General features: G+C 44.1%; 1 protein-coding gene and 1 non-coding gene across 3 annotated transcripts; one reads left to right on the top strand and one right to left on the bottom strand.

Moving 5' to 3' along the window:
• Positions 1 to 684: 684 nt before the first annotated feature.
• On the bottom strand, positions 685 to 15,990 carry POLDIP3 (DNA polymerase delta interacting protein 3). Of its 2 annotated transcripts, none has more exons than XM_027680083.1 (9): positions 15,826 to 15,990; positions 12,178 to 12,565; positions 9,785 to 9,862; positions 7,882 to 7,977; positions 5,902 to 6,084; positions 4,884 to 4,961; positions 4,172 to 4,301; positions 3,244 to 3,310; positions 685 to 2,921 (listed from the first exon to the last, which is right to left on the bottom strand). In XM_027680083.1, exons 1-9 carry the CDS (start codon positions 15,882 to 15,884, stop codon positions 2,747 to 2,749), a joined length of 1,254 nt encoding a protein of 417 aa, XP_027535884.1. In that variant the 5' UTR covers positions 15,885 to 15,990; the 3' UTR covers positions 685 to 2,746. The 2 variants fall into 2 exon arrangements, with proteins under 2 accessions (XP_027535884.1, XP_027535885.1); XM_027680084.1 differs by having other exon boundaries at positions 9,785 to 9,859.
• Positions 15,991 to 16,239: 249 nt separating this feature from the next.
• LOC113966335 lies at positions 16,240 to 16,388 on the top strand. The gene has a single exon (XR_003533792.1). It is a non-coding gene; the product is annotated as a U12 minor spliceosomal RNA (small nuclear RNA).
• Positions 16,389 to 21,355: the final 4,967 nt, after the last annotated feature.

The raw sequence follows: 21,355 nt of genomic DNA, 5'->3' as shown, positions 1-21,355 counted from the left end.
CAAAAATATAACCATGCTGCATGAGGGCAAATGTAGAGGATGTGAGGTCAGTGCTATGTAAGCAAATAAGATTAGCATGACAATTGCAGGACAACCAGGAGAAATTGGAGAGCTGCAAGATGAACTACCTGAAAAGGAGTAGGGAGAACTGATTACTCTTTTTTCAGTGCCCAACCAAAGAAGCCATACTATGGTGTATTAGAAGACTAAGATTAACTTTAAAGAGCTGACCAAGAACAGAAGAGCAATGTATACCAAGACATTGCTCTAAGACAAATCATGGAGTGGTGTTTAGAGAATCACTAACATCACCAATTTATAAAAAAATAAAAATATACTGTCATATATCACAGAGCTAGAGAACGGAGCACTAGTTCTTCCAAGGAAGTATTTTAATGTCATCATAAACTCTCACAGATAACCTAAACACAATGCACAATTTAACAGGAAGTTAAAGTGCATCTTGCTGTTTGGCTTTTTAAATGGACACGAATCTCTTAATTTTAAAAAATGCCTGAATCTCCCCATTCTCTCAGAAGGGACAAGAGATGCACTCACAATGCATGTCTTCACATTTCCACAGCTTTCTGCCTGGTTGATAATGAAAGCACCCTACCTTATCTAGAACAGGTACCCTGTTTCAAAGCTGTTATTTTATAAAATTACTTTTTAAATTACTAGGCCGTCAATAACAAATGCTCTTTTTTATTGTGACAAGAGAATTGGAATTAGATGGACACAAACAGCCCGGACTTAGTAGTAAGAGTCAACTGCTAATTTCTATGATCCAGATTAAAAGGCAGATGAGTATCAGTTCTCTCACCCATATGCTCCTCTTGCTCTTTGTCGCATTATCAGTTTTGAAATTTCTGTTCATCTAAAAAACATCCTTAGCTCACTGTTGGAACAACTCCACTTATCTTTAGTTGCTTCACAGCATCTAAAAAGGCTTAGAATTCACCCTCTTTATAACAAACGTTTATTCAGAAACAGGTAATACATTATCTTCCCCAACCCCTAATGTTTCCTCCCCCTTCCCCCCCCTTTTTTTTTTTATTAAAACACGTATTTGGTGGGCAATCTAAAAAAGGAGAACAATAGCTGTCTTAGGTCTCCTCCCCTACAAACATCTGCTGTTCACATGAAGCACCCTACCAATAATGGTGTTCTTGGCTTTCTAACCAAAAAGAGTCTTCCATAAAAACAAGTCCTGCCAAGTCCTCAGTTATTTCCATGGCTAAAAGGGTGAGAGAGAGGAATAGTTTGCATGAGCCAGATAGAGCAAAGAGTTCATACAGAACAAGAAAGCAAAAGAAACATAAGAGTTGACCAAGAAAAGGAACTTGGACCTATGAGAGGTACTCAGCAGAGCTGAACAGAATGGATTAGGTTAGTCTCCTAGCTAGCAGGATTCAAGTTCAAATCCCAACCAGATTCTGGAAAATGCTCTCAGCTTCCCTCTCTTACACAATCTGAACAAACACAAATAAGTGAAGCTATTGGTACTTTCAACATCCAAGGCAACAATGCCGTACAAAGGATGGGAAGCACTGGAAGTGCCACCTGGTGGCCTGTCACAGACACTTACTGGCCCATAGCACATCCTCACGGTTCTGCACAGGACTTGACACTCCTCTCCTGTGTTCCTTACAGAGTGCTAACTGCTCTCTGCTCCAAAACCTCTCTCTGAAGCCATAACTGCAGCAATCATCCTTCAAATCCAGGTATGTCAGCAGCATGCCCACAGAGCAGCCAAACACTGCCCAAGTGGCATCTCTCAAAGAAGCAAGTTCTCAGACAAAAAATAAGACTGCTTCAGGGGTAAAGGGTCCCATGTCCTCCCTTTTTATAGGAGACTGGGTGAGTTAGAAGGTAAGAACAAAATTAATGTCCCTGCATCAGCAGGAGGATGCAATACAGTCTAATGGGAGAGAAATATCTGCATTTCTTCTAGCTCTGAACACAACTGGTTCTTAATTTTTCAGTCCAGAAAGAGGAGAGTAACAGAACCTGACCTTACAGAGCAAATATATTCATTGTAAAAATGCCAGTACAACCCCACAGCACTACCAGAGTTGAAAGCTCCCTTCCCACAGCACAATGGCTGGTGCACTTGTGCATATGTCCTTTCTGCCCAAGGCCTCTGTTGGCTGGCATACACAACAGGAAGCTTGGTTTTTCACACTTCTTCTCAACGTCTCAGCTGCTGAGCAGGAACATGTCCAACAGCCAGAATGAAGTGGTATGCCACCAAATGCATACAAATCAAAGATGCAAGATGGTGCTTCCTGTACGGAGCCCAACCTGACTTTGTACCCAGTGCAGCAACTTCAGAAACAACGTGGTGTTCTTGCCTGTGGACAATCAAGGGGATGCACCTTTCAGTTAAAGGTCAGTCAGAAGAAAAGAGGAGGAGATCACCACTCCTTCCCTCAAAGTCTATGTGCACTTTTAATGGCCACTGGAGGCTTTGGAGTAAAGGATGGAGTTACATGGTATATGCTTGGTAATACATTACTGGCAGAAGGGGGAAGTTATTCGTTTGGAGAAAAAAAACATGGAAGAAAACTCCAACTATGAAAACAGAAAGTACACACACAAGAGGAAACACTATCATACAGTAAAGTAGCGATCATAGAAAACAAAAAATTTCAAGGCAGGCAAATGCAAATAACATCTGCACTCCTGCACTTTCCCCACCCCCCAACTTATATGAGTTTTCCAGTCCACTGCTTGCTCCTGCTTCTCAGAGTTTAATTTTAAATTCTGTGGGCTGCACAGAGGCAGAGACCCCTGAGGATTTGAAGAGTGCCTTCAAGATAGTGTCAGGGTCCACTTCAGCTGGGGGATTTGAGGAGGTGCTTGCACTTGACCGGCGTGGTTCCCCTTCCTTCTTCACTGAAGGGGTATCGCTCAATCGGCTGGAGGATAAAAAACAAGCAGTATTTAACCTCTCATTATGGAATAAAATTTAACACTATGTCTACATTTACTGTTATCAGTGTTGACCCATACCAATACTAGAGGTAAAGGTTTTAAATACGCTTTCCTCACAAGAAAGCATCATCTCAGACTATTTTTGAACCTCAGGGCTGAGAGCAGTATGTGGTCAACCTATATTGCACTCAGCTCAACATACTGTGCCACAGAAAGGAAGAGAAGGAAAATATTCATGGGACAACAATTCTCAAAACAGAATTTGCAGAAGTGTTTGGTTCTTTTCCCCACCCGAAGGACACTTACAGCAATATAGACTGGTCTGAGGTGATGACATTCCCATTCATATGAAGATTGCATTTCATTGGCTGACCTAAATCAAAAAGTCATTCTATCAGAATTGGGGTAAGGCCAGATCCTTGAAATACCACACAACAGTGCAGGCAATAGAGTTCCACATACAGGGGAAACATGAGAAAGAACAGCTGATAAATCTTTTGTTGCAAAATCAGAGCAAGAGAAAAGCCACCAAAACGCTCAGTACAATATGAAGGATCACACTAATTAAGAAATTACACAGAGGTACAAAGCCCTTAGCAGAGACACAAGAGGATTTCCTGTTCTTAGCTGTCTGCTCCTCATCTGACACTCATAACATGTCATTCATCTAGACAATGAAAAAGCATCTATTTCCAGCTAAAAATTAACAGCTAATTTCCGTCTAACACAACATTGCAGTTAGATCCAGGTTAAAAATCACATTGTTAAATCTTTATGCAGAACCTGATACTGTTTTACAACTCCAATTCAAAATGTCTCTGACGACACCCTGAGACTATTGCAATTAGTTTTACTTGCACTTTGCAAACAGCTTTTCTGCAAGCAAGTAAAGCCTTGCTAAGGACTATCTAGCTCTTGGTACCAGATTAGAAACAAAATAAATTTCATCTGGAAGTTAGATCAGCAGACTCGCCAGGACCCTGCCTCCAGCTCTGAGCATTCTTTTTCTATGAAAATGTGGGTGGGTTTTTTTATTTCACTTAAATAAACTGTGCATATATTCAGCTAGTTACACGGGAATGTATTATATTATCTAGCTCTTGAACTTATTTTCTAGCATTCCTTCTGTCTTGGTAGCAATAGGAACATCTGAGATGCTTTGAAAATTTCCACTGAGGTGGAGAAGTAATTATTGATTTATTTACCCTAATTTCAACTCTAGCATCAAACTTACCATCTAAGCACCTGTTGTTGTACTTCTTATATGCTGCGATAGCATCTTCTTTCTTCACAAATACTACCTCAGCCACTCCAGGGTGCACCAGCCGGGCTCGCTTCAGAGCGCCACACACGCAGAATAACTCCTGAGGGCAGAGAGTTAGTTGTGACCATGGTCACATCAAAGGCACCAAGTGAGAATGGCTTAGTTTCTTAATCACACCACCCATCCTACTCGGAATGACCCGACAGAATCTGGACACTTGTCTTACTGTACTTGTTATGGTATGAGTACTTTGCACTAGTAATAGAGCTTACACAGGCAGAAAAATTCAAGGCCAGTACTCTGTAATGTTTTCCACATAGGAAGACCAGATTCATTCTCAGCCTCATGAGAATGAAAGCCCCTAGATAATCTGGATGGGGGCACAAGTTCAGGGAGAACACCCTGAACATCGTTTGGCATGAACTCTTCTTTTAAGTGATGTCAGGTATCTCAGTACACCCTAGAAATGTGATTTTCTCCTATCTTCTTAAGCACACACTTTTTTAAAAAACGTGAACAAAACATAAAACAATCAGGAACCCTCAAAGTTTTTTGCAAGGAAATTAAACCACATCATACCCCTCTTCATTGCATTCACCATAGATCAACTGATTTATCAAAAAAGGTAGGATAAGGAAAGGAAGTGTCATTCATCCACAGTCCGGCAGTAAGCAACACTCACAACAATGTCTTCCTCTGTGACTCGAGGATGCAGATTATTTACGGTCATCTTTGTGCCTTCCAAAGGACTGAATGCCAGCTGCCAACACAAACAAATGCATCACATAAAAAAGGTCAGAAATACAGCGCACAAGACAGCACAGCATTAAGAAATAGGTAAGGGAATGTCCGGCAATGTCTCTGCATACACACACACACACACAGAGGAGAGAGCTACAGTTCGTAATGGGCAGTATCCATGCTTACAAAAGCCCAGCTCATTCAACGGCAAAAAGCAGCTCCTTTTCCATGCTAATTTCCCTTTGAAGTAACTTTTTGCTCCTATTGCCAAGTATAACAGTAATTTAATCTGCATACATACGCGGTACTCTCATCATGCCCATACTTCTAATAGCGTTTCTCTGTTGCACTCTACACCAGCCAGCAACCCCCAAAATACAGCTCTAGCCCTTCAAGAGGATGCTGAACTCAACATGCCTGGAAATACCTGGTGGGTTACCTGTACCCAACATCAGGCCAATTTGGCAAACCAATTCCAGGCAGGTTGTCTACAAATTGCCTGGGAGGTCTCATGTGTACAGCAAGAAGCTGTATTTGGAAGAATCCTTTTTTCTCCTTGCTAACTGAAGTGGACAGAAGACAACATAGGAAATAGTGTTAAAACACTACTCCTAGGGACATGAAAGCCACCAAGGAGTTTCAAAACAATAACTGCCACCTCCCTGTAATATGGATTCCTCCAGGATCATGTGCTCTTATGTCAGAAAGAAAGGTTGAGAGAATCAAGATGCACTATCTGAGAACTCTCAGTCTCTCAAACTCTGAGGAAAAGGATGTTTAGACTAGTTTCAAATTCTTGGGACATGGATTGCAGCTATCAGAATAACCTTGATGGTGTGTGTCCCAGAAGTAATGGTGAAAGGCAGGCAGAAATGAGCTGCTCAAATGACCGATGAATAGCAAGTTTCAGATGTTTTCGAGACTCCTGTAAAGAGCATCTTCCCCTTCCCGGAGCTCACCTCAACAGGTGCCGGCTCTTTTGGAGGCTCTTCCTTTGTCACTAAGGTCCGAGACATGTTTGTCAAGGCCTTCGTCCGCATAGGAGAGGGAGGTGCAGGTGGAGCTGTGTACGTATCATTTTGGACCACTTTAGTCAGGGGAACAGTCTTGGACAGAGAGAATTTATTGCCGCTCACACCAGTCTACAGGAAGAAAAAAATAAAGTACCTCTGAGAGCTGCAGCCTACAAAAGTCATCACTCTTTTTCAAGCACCACCAGCAGAGTATTACTAGCATGCACTAAGAACTGCATGTCCTTCCCAGTGTCAAAAGCACTACAGTGCTGGAGAGTTTTGGCTCTGAAGAAAAAAAAAAACAGCTAATGCTTCTGGGCATAAACATAAAAAGATATGTTTATCCCAAAAGAGTACTTCCCTCATAAGCCCTTTTTGTTTTCATATTCTTCTTAAATGAACTTTAAAAATGTGATCTGAATTTGAAAAGCTCCTTTCACCCAAAGATTTTCAAGTACTTTACAAAGTGTTCACAAAGATTGCTCATTAACAACAAGATTGAGCAGCCCTGGTACAAACAGCAATAATTCTTCAGAAACACCAAGCTAGGGCACACAACGGCATGAAGCATAACTTCTGCAGTTGGAACTACCTGAGTTTAAAGCCAGACTAAAACCTGTGCTTGGAAGCTGCTCTGAACACCGGAGAGAACAAATTTACTCCTGGAAAAAAAACCCAAAATAACTTGTAAGATTATTTAAAAAACACAAATGGCCAGAAGCTTTATTCTGAATACCCAGGAAATAAACCCAGGGGATAATCATTGCACTACACTGCCTGTGTGATGGTAAAACCGCATGAATTTGCTTCTTCAGGACCACAGAATAACTTAGGGCAAACCTATGTCTAATCCCCATGTCTGAAACAGGGCTAACTTCAAAGACACATCAGATTGGCTCAGGGCCTTATCTGTTAACCACTGCATATCCAAGAATGGCTGTGCCAGCTGCTGACCAATACTGTGAGAATTTCGCCAACTAGAATTTTTTTTGCTGCAGCACATTTTTTGGTTCATTTTCTATAGGGTCACCCCTGAAAATAACCCGGGGTTTTGGCTTTTGCCTTTTCCATGACCACACAGCAAACAGCGAGAGTGGACAGATTTCACTACAGCCTTCTCAGCCTTGAGACACTGCTCTCTCACCCTCTCCTCACACATAATATGTTGCAGCTGTTGTAATAGTTCCAGTCAGTGTCTTTGTATCGCAGTGCCCCAAAATAGGCACAGAATTCCAGGTGCATTCTCAAAATGCCAAACAGGAATAATTACCTTCCTTGACTTGCTGGCTGTGATCTTACTACATCTACATTTGGCCTTTGTTGCTGGAAGGATGCACTACTAACTCATTCTTAGCAGATCACACAGTAGGACCCCCAGGCTCTTTCCTACAAAGCTGCTTTCTAGCCAGTCAGTTCTCAGCTTAAGTTGCAGAGGGTTATCCCCTGCCAAAAGCAGGACCTCACATTTGTCCATACTTGAATTCCACCTTCTCCAGAGCAAGAGTCCTCCCCAACAAGATGCCAACTAAGATTTCATCTGGCAAGAGATTTCCTGCTTTGATGCCCAGTCTCTAGAAGTAGCAGAAAGCTTCTCTTGCTGGTTTGCTCAAACAATAACAAGATAAGTTAAATACACTTCCTCAACAAGAAGGAAGTAAAGAGCCAAGATGTAGCAACCTGCCAACAAGGCAGAAAGCACACATTCTAGCTGCAAAGAGCCCATAAAACCAGCTACCCTAAAAGAACTCTGTTCCAAAAATAACAGCAGAAGCACTGGCACAAAGGAAGGGTGGGGTGAAGAGCAAATATTTGAGGAGAAAGCATCACCTACATACTTTAAAAGACCATAAGCCCTGTAAAGCCAAAGCCTGTGTGTCCATATAATGTGAGCATGGCATGGTGGGGACTGCTCAGATAATCCCTTACCGAATTGTTCAGGAAACTGTTTGTGGTGGTGATTTTCATCTGTTTGCTAGGAAGGGGAGAGACACTCTCATCATCATCTTCCATGTCATACAGACCCTGCAGAGAAGCAAGGTAATAGTTTACAAGATTTAATCTAGACATTTCTAAAATAAGTAGTTTTCCCTTGTCTTCAACCACGTTCAGGTAATGAACATGACTGCATTGGACTTTACTCCTGTCATTGCAGCTCGTGGACACAGAAGGTACACAAGTCCATTTCAAAACATCAGTGTAAAATCTATCAGTCTTCTCCCGAAATTCCACAGCAAAGCTGTTTCCCTAAGTGTGCTGAAATCACATACAGATTCCTCTAATCGCTAGACCTCATTAGGACTGTTGAAACCACATTACTGGAATAAAGCCTCAGCGTCTTAATTTTTAGCACCCTGCTACCTTTAAAGTTGAAGCCTGTGCATATGGTTTTTAATTTGGGGTTTGTTTTTTTTTAATTAAGCAGATGCCTGCTAAATACACCTAAATTGAACATTCCTTTGGAATAGCCTGCTTTCCTCAGCACAGCACATATCCATCTGGTACTACAAAACACTGCACTACAAGGTTTACGGAATAATTAATTTCCCAATTTAACTTAATGCTCATAGCCCTGCCTTAAAATACTGAGGTGAACTCCTACACAAGTATTTTTTTTATAGACTCTAAATAATGTTAAGAAAAAGTCTAGACACAAATGGCACTGCCCAGAACAGAAGAAGTCACAATTCCAAGCAGTTTTCCATTAACTCAGCAGAAAGGTAAAGAAAAACAGTGGGATTAGCAATGAGAGCTTGCAAAATCAGTGGGTTGTCATAGTCAGCAAGATTCTGATTTACAAACAGGGAAGTTGTAGCAGTCACAGAAATGCTATGAAGGAAAAAAACCAAAAGGGATGAGAGAACAGAGGAGAATTGTGCAGGAAATAAAAGAGCTGGGAAAAACACTAGCCATCAGGACAATGGACTTGAGTTTGAGACAAATAAAATGGATTCTAGGCGTACAGGGATAAGGTGAGAATAATGAAGACACTTCCTTAAGTGACAGCATCTGGGATAGGTGAGGGTAGCAGGCCAGCATAAAGGTAACATACACAAAAGCTAAAGTTACCATAATCAAGGCCAAAAAAAAACCCAATCAAAAAAGGACACGATATTGTGAATGTCAGTTTTCCAATACTTCATGTAACACTTTATGTGTATACACACAAAATAACACAAGTAACAGAAACACGTAATTCCTCTCTGAAAACATCCAAGGTAGTAAGGTGGTTGAATGGCTGGGGGCTGTGACAAAGTACCGGAAGAGATGGCACAAATTCTAGGATCTTTCTCAAAATCTGCTTGATAAGGGATATGGCAACTTTGAAACTACATCAGAATACTAGTTAACATCATTCACTATCACGTTTCCAGCAGGTACCCAGAGCTGGGATTTTTTCACAGGAAGGTTATACCTTCTCCCATCTCACTGAAGCACATTTGACCATATACAATCATATCAATTCTCTGAAGTGCTGGCAGCATGGTGAATCAATACAACCAACAACCTGATCTGATGTGGTGTCACTGAGAAATTAACAGAAAGAGAGAGCTAAAGGTCACGGTCTCTAGAGAACAAAACACATCAGCACATACAGGCATATCTACTTCTCATTCACACAACACGCAAGGAAACAAGATCAATTATACTAAATGAAAACCTCAATTACCATGAAAGTATCTTAATCACACAAGAATAGGAAACCAAGCTGATGGAGAATTACCAAACACTTTCCTTTCCTACTTCGAGTTTTCTTTGCACCTGCTAATGTTTATGGACAGATTTCCTTCCCTGCCATAGGTAACAAACAGAGCACAGAGCAGGTACACACCTGTTTGTGTGTGTGGTTGTTCACCACATTGATCCTCATTCCTGCTGGATGAGAGTGTCCAGGAACTGGTGCCTTCTGCTACAGTTAGAGAAAAAGAACCAAAACATTAAATATTACAGTCCCTCAGGTCCCCATTTCAGAAGATCAGAGCTGTTAGTTGATACCTTCTTGCTTTAAAGTATATTACAACAATATGCTCTTAGATATATGCTTCCTGTAATATGTTCAATATGAGAGAGACTCACTTAAATTGAAGAAATTAAAACCTAAGGCCACGCAAAGAAACTGATTCAAATTACTTAGGTTTTAGTCCAAGATAATTGGGAAGGGATAGCCCTGCCAGGCTACATTTCTGCCAATACAAAACCATGAATGGGGTAAATCAGAAAGTAAGCATCTCTTCTTTCATTCTGTAGGCAACCAAACATGAGTATCTCTATTAAACTCAACAAGCTGGGACACAACACAATTCAGTTCCATTTTAAAGGAGAAGCATATACTGCCCCATAACATTACAGCTGGAATAAGCTGTAGTGGAATAAAATCATGCACAGGATAGTGTAGCTGCTCCTTCTGAACCCTTTACAATGCGAAACAGGGACGCCACAACAGAAGCAGTCAGGGAATATAGCTGTTCAATAACTGAAATAGTGCAACAGTGCCCTCAAAAACACCATTTTGTTTTTTGGAAAAGCTGGAAGCTCTCCATCACAGAAAAAAATGGATTTTCTTACAAAGATACTCCACACAGGCAGTAAAATCTTCAGATTTGCATTTTCTCTAGACTGTAACTTACACCATTACACCCTCATGTTTCAATTTGCTAAACAATTCAGAAACAAGGATACCCATCCTACAGAAACAGCAGCAGATCTACAGAAATTCTTTGGGTTTCAAAGACTTCTCCTTGCTTTATGAGAAACAAGACCCCAGGACAGGACATTTAGAGCTGTGTGCTACACCTTGGACCAAGATACTCTAGTCTGACTGCTCAATATTGGGAAGATAGGAGGGTCATGGGTAATTTGGAATTTTAGTGTAAGTATTTTTAAAAATTATTAGATAATTGCTCATGTGCAAGGTTCTGTCTACAGTCTGAATCACCATTATACTCTATAGTATTTTTCCTTGTACTATGTTGTCTAACAAACAGAAAATACCATTGGTCAAACCAAGTCACCAAAAAAAAAAACCAAAAAACAAACGGTCAGAAGAAGCAGCCACTGCACCAAGTCTCTGGAAACTACTTTAACTCCTAGGAACTTTATAGAAAATGTTCAACTCCTAATGGTTGATGGTGGTGATTTGGCTTAGGACAGCAAGAGTACTAATTACCATACTAATTAATGACTACTGAACAGACTGCTCTATTGCTCTGCGATTAGCCCTTCTTACAGCCACAAGAGTCCTTTCTCACGCAGAGCAGCGGGAAACTTCCTAGGCTAATTTACAGAAGAAACATGTTTGATACTCCTGAGCAAAACCCACAGCTGAACAGAAAGCAGACTCATCAAGGCTTTCAAACTGACGAGAATTTTCTATGTGTAAGCACGCTGCTGATTTTGGGGAGGACAAAAATGAAAGAGAGAGGCTAGGAACTTCAGTCCCATGCTTGCAGAGGTGAGGAGCAAAATCTCAAACAACAACCCTGACAGTTTGGAAACTTCTGAGTCTGCCCACAGTACCTAACAGAGTTCAACACCAATTGTTTCTCAAGGAAGCTGGCTAAGAATCAAGTTGCTGCACACATAGCAAAGTGCAATTAGAAAACTGGCCAAGGAAATCAGCAGGTCAGGCTGACCAACTGAGTATAACAGAAATGAAATAAATCTTGAGCCTCAGCAGGAATGCATCATGTAATCAGGCAAATCCCTGGAAATCAGGGCTTTCCTGAAAACCAGACAAGTATAAAAAGAGAAAATTGTAGAAGAGCTCATTGAATTTTAGATCTTCTTAGATACAAACACAGCTGTATATTCTAAACTGTTATCTTACCCCTAGGATAAACCAGTTACCTAGACAGGACATTCCACCACATCAGACTTGCAAAGATGAAAGGTTTAAGGATGACAAAAAAACCTGCACCATTTTCTTTGCATTTAGGTGGGAAAGAGACTACTTAACCATTCAAGGCATCTGCTTTAAAGCTGACAGGAGCACTGCTTTAGTTTTTTTGGTCCCAAAATTAAAGTGTAAATGAAAGGTGTGGTTCTACAAAAAGCCCCAAGCAGCTGCAAGGACACAGAAACAGATCAGAATCCTGCCCCACAGGCTGGAACAAACTGTACCATCGTCGCTTCTACTGTAAACATATGAACATATTAATGTATTAACATGTCTACTGCACTGCTGTAGATTAACTGAGGGGCTCAGAGGTGACTTGCTTCACCTACTTGGATTGTTTTGGTGATTTTCATGGCTAGATTTACTGTCCCCATAGCTGGGCTCACAGCAGCTGGAACGCTCCTTTTTAAGCTGATCTTCTCTCTGGCATCCACCACTTTGGTCACCTTTTCGGCAGCAACACTTTGCTGCTTACGGGAATTCAACATCTCTCGAGCATCCTGCACCTTCCCTTTGATTTTGAACCGAGCGTCCTTTTGAACTAGTTTTTCACGGGCATCTTTAACCCCCAGTTTGTGTCGGGCATCAGTGAGTCCAATCTTCTGTCGGGCATCAAATGTCCTCTGGAAGCTGACAGCTGATGATGATCTATTTAGAAGATTTTGCTGGATTCCAGTGCGAGATCTTACACCTCCAAACACTGGCCTTGTGTTAAGTCTGAGGAGCAAAAAAAAAAAAAAAAGAGAGTTTCAGACATTATGTGATACAGTGTCAATAAAAGTATTTGTGTTGCTGCAAATAAAAGCTTATTATGACCACACAGAAATCCACTCAGATAAATACAAAAGCAGAGTTCCTAAGCTGTTTTATGCTGGATTTTACTTTCTACATAAACAGCTAAGGAACTGATTTCCAAAATCCATCCTTAAGATCACATTTACAAACGATAGGGTCTGACTTCAGCTGTGCTAAGTACATACTATATTTAACCAAAATTCAACAGCTCAGGTACTTTGCAGAAACCTTTAAAGACAAAGAGGAACAGAAACAGACTTTCTAGCCCTAGGACTGAACAGGTCTGCTAAAGTATCTTTTGTAATACAATAATATAGCCCAGTACAAAGGAAACATGGAACTACACCATTTCAAGAATTCTGGGTTGCAAGGTTAGATTTGGGGGAGTACAGCAACTTGGATTTTACGATGGACAAGCACCAGCAACAATCTCAGTTCAAAGCCACCAGTTTCAAGGTTGATTAGCTTCCAGCAAGAATAGTTACCAGTCAAATTACTTTTTAATATGACTGCCTCTTCTTTAATCTACTAACAGAACTACTGCACTCAATGGCCTTTACTTTTTAAACACATCATTATCACAATACTGAGCACAGAAAGATAACAGCCCACAGAAAGGACCATATTTGCACTTGTACACAAGTATTCCTAAGAAGCAGCACAATACGGAGTGAAAGGTAAAACTAGCTTCTTGTTACAGGTCTGATACACTTTTTTCAAAATCTGCCCTAAAAACCAAAACAGCTTATCTGATTTTTTAATCCACTTCCTCTTGTAAGTATTTTTAAGTGTCCTTCTTCTCCATTGGATTTCTTTTTTTTTAAAAAAAGGATGACAAAGTACTAAGAGAAATTTTAAAGTTAAGGTACTAAAAAAATATTCTTGTTGACTTTTTAAAACTCAAAATAAGTTAGAGGGCTACAGTGTTCATCTGCTTTCTGAAATGTGTCATCCAGTACTATAAAGTCTAAAAGTAGGTATCTAGAATTTGTTGTCATACTCAAAAGGTTAACATCACAAAATCAAATGATGATGTTATTTCCACTCTTCATACAGCTTTATATCAGTACTTCCTGATCTAACCCCACAATCTTAACATTATATATATACACATTTACAGTCATGTGTATTCGGTGGAGAGATTTGTAAAATAAAACAAGGAGAGGAAAGACTGAACCTCTGCCTCTGTCTCTTTCATTCTTGTGTCCAGACATCTGGAGAGCTGGGACTGGGGTCCCATTTTGTTACCGAGCTAAGAACCCTATAGCTGCTCTCTCATACAGCCAAAGCACAACAGGTAGAAGAAACAAGAGTATTATTAAGACCATTTATTAAAATATATACAAAATAATACAGAAGACTAAAAATACACATAAAGTAACAGCCACAGAGCAAAACTTCCCTCACAATTTTAAAAAGCATTGACTTAGCTATGTTGAAAGGATTTCTTTAGAGTGCCACAAAGGGCTTGATGAGTGGTTCTTTCTAACTGAGCATGAAAGAGGTCAAAATAAAACAAGAAATACATGTATCAGCATTTAAGACAGCATTAGTTAAAACTGTTAATGACACCAATGAAATTGGTTAGGAAACTCTGTACTGAGGATTACATAATTTCTGAAGACTTGTGTTTATCCTAGTAAACAACTCCCCTCCATAGATAACTGCTTACCCTACAATAGCATTAACTACTTAGGTACTTTGTGCCATAGCACCTGAAATAAAAACGGATCTCAAACATCTAATTCACTTTTCAGAATTCCAAGTTCTCACTTGAATATTTTGTGGATTAGTACATTTCATTGGTTAAGATTTTTCTACCATTTCATCTAGAGCACTGAACAGCATGGATACAAGGATTTCAGTTTACTCAGTTTATCCAGCCTTCACAAAGTCAAGTTTGCTACCTCAGGAATCTATACAGTGAGCTAAACATGACAAACAAGAGAAGTGTAAGGCACAAAAATTCTTACAGTGGGATTATTGTTCAGCAAATAAAAGCAGGAAGAACTCCTGGAAGAAATGAGAGTTAAGGAGGGATTTGAAAAAGGATAAAGTAGGTACTTGGGGCATAGTAAGCAGCCTAAGACTGTTTCAAATATGCAGGATAACACGAATGAAAGTGCAAAGCCAAGGCTTTGTCTAGACTAGGATTTAAATATGTTTGAATGTTTTGCTAGTATGTTAGCAGATAAATTTCAAAATATTACTCGAGACATGTAAGTGTGTATACATTCAGAGTTAAAAAACTAAGAGTAATAAATAAAAAGAGCAACAACAAAAAAAACCCGAACAAAGCAAAAGCATGCTGAGCTAACACAGGTGGGGGAAAATCCACGGACAAAATCTTCAGAAGCATCAAGAGAGTATGGCAAAAGGGAAAATGAAAAGCTACCGAAGGAGATGCCAGGTAAGAACTGCCAGCTGCTGCACTGGAGTAAATGGCCCAGCCTACACCGGCGACAGCTGCTGTACAAAGAATCAAGCTGATCCTGGAGCTGATCTGCAACATGCTCCACATCCACACAAGCATTTCAAACAATCTGTCGGAGCACCATTAGCTACGCTACAGGAACTACAGCCTCCGAGGGTCGGGCAGCGATGCAGGCGAAGCCCTGGCAGTCTCGCCCATCGGCCCCGTCGGTTACGGCTCCCTGAGCACCTCCACCCTCCCGCGGCTCTCCCACAATGCACCGAGCCGCTCCGGGGAGGGCGGGGGGACCGGGCACCTCCGGGCAGTGCCCGGACAACACCTGCGGCCCGGATACCGAGGGGGCTGAGGGGCGCCGACCCCAGTACGGGGAGCAGCGCTGGGTTAGTCGGCGGGGAGGAGCAGGAGGCAGCAGAGACAGCGCAGGGTTGGTGCCGAGACTCCCGAGGGAAAGCAGAAGGGATATGGCGGTGGGTGCCCCTGCCCCGCCGGGGCAGCGCCGGGCTGGGGGCGAGGTGGGGGGGCCGCCCCCGCCCAGCCCTGACCGACGGCCGCCGCCACCAATCGCATCGCGGCGCGGCCCCGCAGCCCAACGGCCGGACCAATGGGAGCTCGAGGGCGGGAGCACGGCCGGGCCGCGCCGAGGCAACTGCGGCCCGCAGCACCCGGACCGGGGCCGCCGGAAAGGAGACGCGAATAACGGCCAGGGGCCGCCAGGCCCGGGGCGCTGCGCCGCCCTCCGACCGCTCACCTCCCCTTCACCGTCACGCCGCGTTTCCGTATGAGCTCGTCCAGAGACAGGTCCGCCATCTTGTGGCGGGGCCCAACGACAAGACGCAGCAAGGAAGCCCCGGAGGTGACACCGTAGGACTTCCGGCCATCACCCCGCCCCCAGAAGCTCGGCGGGCCCCGCCCTCGGCCCCGCCCCGTGCGGCGGAGAGCGCCCACAACCCCCCGCGGCCCCAGAGCCGCTCATTTGCATACGATTCCCGGTGCGGTTCTGCTCGCGGCAGCGGCTCCGTGGTGCAGAAGGGACAGGGACCGCGCAGGAGCTTAAAGGAACCGTCATTAAACTTATTCATTATGAGATAACGTGGGAAGCAGCTCGCCGTGACCTTATAGCTAGCGCGCAGAGGTCTGCCGGCGGAGCGGAGAGTGAGTGTTTATGCCTTAAACTTATGAGTAAGGAAAATAACGACCCGGGGTGACGCCCGGGTCCTCACTGCCAATGTGAGAGGAATTTTTGCGCGGGTACAGGTCGCCCCCGGGTGCCCCGCCTACTTTGCGGGATGCCCGGGTGCCGTGATCTGCCCGACCCTCTGTGGCGCGCGTGCCAAGGACAGAGCTTTTCTTTGATTCAAACTGCAGTGCTTGGGGATACTTTCGGCGCGCCCGTAATGTCATCTGCCCACTGTGCTGCGGTTGGACACTGCCTCCTCAGTCCTCTAGCATGTGGTTACAGGGAATTCGAATTACTTTATAGATCAAAAATAGCTTAACTAGTGTCTCCCTCCCCCTGCTACCTTCACTGATCTGCTTTTAAAGGCCGTTACGAAGCTAAGAAATACATCAACCCACTCCTAATATTTCATGTGTCTGCAGGAAGTGATTCCTTTTCTATGCTTCTGATGGAGGAATTCATGGCTAGGCTTCGCGAACGAAGATTTGGGAAGGGCTCTACCCATTTTTCATGCAAGCGCGTTGGTGGCTAAAAAGGCCAATACGAGAAAGGCAAGTCCGGTTGCAAAAGACACAGCAGAAAGACTCCTTAGATGGTATATTCTGCAAGGTTCGATTCTTTCTGCGTTGTCTTTTCTCCTCAAGAGTGATCCTGCGTGCCTTCTCAAAAGCATCAGCAGCGTTATAAATGGTCTGTCTCCAGGCCTCCCGATTAGAGGCCAGAGTGGACCAGTTATGGTGATCAATATGCCCGAGGCTGAGTTGTTGCTTCAGGGAGTCCTTGTATCTTTTCTTTGGAGCTCCTCTCTTGCGGCAGCCAGTGGCAAGTTCACCATAGAGCAGGATCTTAGGGAGGCGGTGGTCCTTCATCCTAGAGATGTGCCCTGCCCAACGCAGTTGCGTTCTCAGGAGCATGGCCTCAATACTTGTGATTGCTGCCTGTTCGAGAACAGATGTATTGGTCACATAGTCTGACCAATGGATGTTAAGGATTGTACGGAGGCAGCGTTGATGGAAGCGTTCTAGGAGACGCAGGTGGTGGCGGTAGATGACCCATGATTCGGAACCATATAAAAGAGTAGACAGCACTATGGCTCTGTAAACACTGATCTTGGTGCTTTTCTTCAAGTGTTTATTACGCCAAACTCGTTTATGGAGTTTTCCAAAAGCACTGTATGCCTTCGCTAACCTATTGTCTATCTCCCCATCAATCTTACCATCTGAGGAGATGAGGCTGCCTAGGTAATTAAACTGTTGGACTGAATTGAGTTCTGACTGGCCGATGGTGATGTGGGGACGGTGGGGGACTTCCTGAGGTGCAGGCTGATGGAGAACTTCTGTCTTCTTTAAGCTGACTTCCAGCCCAAAGAGCTCAGCAGCCTCTGCAAAGCAGGATGTTAAACGCTGCAGAGCTGCTTCTGTGTGGGCAACAAGGGCGGCGTCATCAGCATAGAGCAGCTCCCGGACAAGATGGTTTAGGGTCTTAGTATGGGCCTTCAGTCGCCTTAGGTTGAATAGGCTTCCATCAGTACGATATCGAATGTAGATACCGTCCTGATCATCGAGGTCTGCCGTGGCCCTTTGAAGCATCATACTGAAAAAGACTGTGAATAGGGTAGGAGCGAGAACGCAGCCTTGTTTCACACCATTCTTTATTAGAAAGGGCTCAGAAAGTGTGTTGCCATATCTGACTTGGCCGTGCTGATCCTCATGAAGTGAGATGATCATTTTAAGGAACTTGGGGGGACAACCTAAACGTTCCAAAATCTGCCAAAGACCTTTTCTGCTCACAGTATCGAAAGCCTTGGTGAGGTCGACAAAGGTTACATAGAGACCTTTGTTCTGTTCCCTACACTTCTCTTGCAGTTGTCTGAGAACAAATATCATGTCTGTGGTGCTCCTGTTGGCTCTGAAGCCACACTGACTTTCAGGTAGAATTTCTTCTGCTATAGCGGGTATTAGTCTGTTCAGGAGTATTCTTGCCAAGATTTTGCCAGCAATGGAGAGCAGAGTAATACCACGGTAATTTGAACAGTCTGATTTAGTACCTTTCTTCTTATACAAGGTGATGATGACTGCATCACGAAGGTCTGAAGGTAGTTCGCCTAGTTCCCAACAGCGCACCACAAGCTCATGAAATTTAGCATGGAGTGCAAGGCCCCCATGTTTCCAGACTTCAGGTGGAATTCCATCAACCCCAGCTGCCTTGCCGATTTTCACCTGCTGTATGGCCTTGAGGGTTTCTCCTAGAGTGGGGGCAGTATCCAATTCGTATTTCACTGGTTGTTGTGTGATGGACTGAATTGCTGAGTCTTGTACTACACGGTTGGTACTGAAAAGAGTCTGAAAGTGTTCAGACCATCTATTCAGAATGGAGGTTTGATCTGTCAGAAGCGTTTGACCATCTGCACTGAGTAGTGGGCTTTGGACTTGGTATGTAGGCCCGTATGCTGTTTTCAGGGCCTCATAGAATCCTTTGTGATCCCCTGTATCTGCACATAGTTGAGTTTTTGCAGCTAGATCGGACCACCATTTGTTCTGGATGTCACGGAATTTCTGTTGGAGCTTGCTGCAAGCAAGACGAAAGGCTGTTTTTCTAGCGTGACAGGAAGGCAGTGCAAGGTGAGCTTGGTGGGCGGTTCTCTTCTTCCTCAACAATTCCTGGATTTCTTGATTATTTTCATCAAACCAGTCCTTGTTCTTCTTGAGGGAGAACCCTAAGGATTCTTCAGAGGATTGCAGGATGCTACTTTTAATATGCTGCCAAATTGTTTCGGGAGAGGAAACTGCAGAATCTGTGGAATGGTTATCAAGCTTAGTTTGAAGGTTTGCCTGGAATCTTTCTCTTACTGTGGCTGATTGGAGATCGTTAACTTGGAGTCTTCTCCTTGGGATACTGCCCCTCTTGGGTTTGAATTTGAGATAAAGGTTGAGTTTACAGCGCACAAGCCGATGGTCTGTTTGACATTCTGCGCTGGGCATCACGCGGGTATGGAGGACATCGCGGACATCTCTCTGTCGCACCAAGACATAATCAATGAGGTGCCAATGCTTAGACCTGGGGTGCATCCAGGTTGTCTTCAGACTATTTTTCTGCTGAAAGATAGTATTGGTGATGGTGAACTGTTGCTCCGCACAGAATTCTAGCAGAAGTCGACCATTATCGTTGCAGTTTCCAACACCATGCTTGCCTAATACTCCTTTCCAGGCTTCAAAATTCTTACCTACTCTGGCGTTGAAATCACCAAGGATAATGATCTTATCATCTGCGGGCACCTTTTGGGTAAGACAGTGCAGGTCAGTGTAAAATTTATCTTTTTCAGCAGGGTCAGCTTGGAGAGTTGGGGCATATATACTGAAGATGACAACGTGTTGCTTGTTGTTTAGTGGAAGGCGTAGGGAGATAATGCGGTCAGAGTGACCTGTCGGCAGATTTTCGAGTTTAGGGACAATGGAGTTTTTGATCATGAAGCCGACACCTGAGAGATGTTTTTCGGTTCTGGGCTTACCTGACCAGAAGAGTGTGTAACCGGCACCATGTTCTCTGAGGCTGCCTTCCTCGTGAAGGCGAACTTCACTGAGAGCAGCAATGTCGATGTTGAGACGACCCAGTTCATGGGCAATTAGGGCAGAACGTCGCTCAGGACGACCACTATTGGCAGAATCGAGCATGGTTCTGATGTTCCAACATGCTAGAGTTAATTTGAGTACACCTTTGGAGGCAGGTGCATGCCTTTGACTTTTGCTCTTTGTGCGACCGCATTGGAAGAAGATGCCCGTCGGTCTGCGGTTAACCAACCGGGTGAAGGTGGAGATGAGCTTTGTTTAGGCCACCTTTTCTAGGCCCCTCTCCGAGTGGAGCAAGCAGTGCTGTCCTTGAAAAGGCTGCTTGGTCGTTCAGGGTGCTGCCCCAAGAGACTCTCATCTCCGTCAGTCTCAAATGACCAATATCCTGAACCGCCTGTATGCAGGGTTGAGTCTGCGGCTCCCAGTGCATCTTTCACCTACCGTTTCGACCCTCGCCCGTCGCTACAGGACTTTTTGCATGTGGGTAAAGCCTTCAAGCCTGCGCAATGGATTTTTTAGGTGAGATGCAGTATGCGCGGAACTGAACCCACCCTTTAATCCTGAGGTTCATCTGCCAGGGCCGAGCAAGCTTGGACGGTGGCAGCGAGGTCCTCAGGACGTAGGTTTGATTAGAGTGACCTTCTCTGAGATGGATGGCCTTCCAGGGCTAAGCGAGCTCCATCTGCCCGGGTTTGGGATGAGAGTTGTCCTTCTCCTAGGATGACTGCCAGAAGGCTAATGAGCTCATCCTGCCCAGGGATGTAGTTTATCTGGTCCTATGGTTTTGACCTGTCTGGCATGGGCGACCCTACCGAAGGCATGAACCCTCGCCAGCATAGCTCGCAACCACACAGGGGTACATAGGCTACGTTCCTGTTAGAACGATTTGGGCAAGTCTTTTATTTCCAGTAACAACCCTTTGTCCTGCCCACTCTTTCAGGTTGTAACAGAGCAAAGCAAATATATCCAGAACATGCCAAACCTGGGCAGTAGCCGCAGGTGAGCCAAAACGAAAGAAATAAATAGACAAACAAACAAACAAACAAACAAACAAACAAACTGACCAACCGTTCTGGCCCCCGTACCTGTCCAAGGCTGAGGTACCTTACAAGGCCCCAGCCTGGCCGGGACCCCCATCAATCAAAAGAACCCTCTGTCCACCCAGACCTTATCCTTCCCCCACTGTGTTACCACAAATTCCAGGTGCACTGCTCACATGTGATGTGATGTTTCATACGGGACAGCCCTGCTCTCCCACCCGCCAGTCGAAGGACCCCCATGGCCAGCTCAACACCCATCCCTCTGCTCCGTCCCCCTCCCCCTCTCCCTCCCTCCCCAAACCTGGAACGGCAAACCTCTGTGTGCTCCGAAGCTGTGCTCTCATCTTCCACGGGGGTGCAGTGCTTGCTAGCAAGGCTCCCCCTTTCTCTCCTTTCTCCTGCCGCGGCCTTGCCTGGGGTCCAAAACCGCGCGCGCGGAGCGTGCGCGGCGCGAAGCCCCCGGGCCGGCGCGGCGTCCTGCACAGCGCCTGCAGC

This window comes from Neopelma chrysocephalum, unplaced genomic scaffold (assembly GCF_003984885.1).
Source record: "Neopelma chrysocephalum unplaced genomic scaffold, ASM398488v2 Primary Assembly neopelma1_59, whole genome shotgun sequence".
In the NCBI taxonomy this organism is placed as follows: Eukaryota; Metazoa; Chordata; class Aves; order Passeriformes; family Pipridae; genus Neopelma; species Neopelma chrysocephalum.
This window is presented reverse-complemented; position numbering and strand designations above follow the sequence as displayed.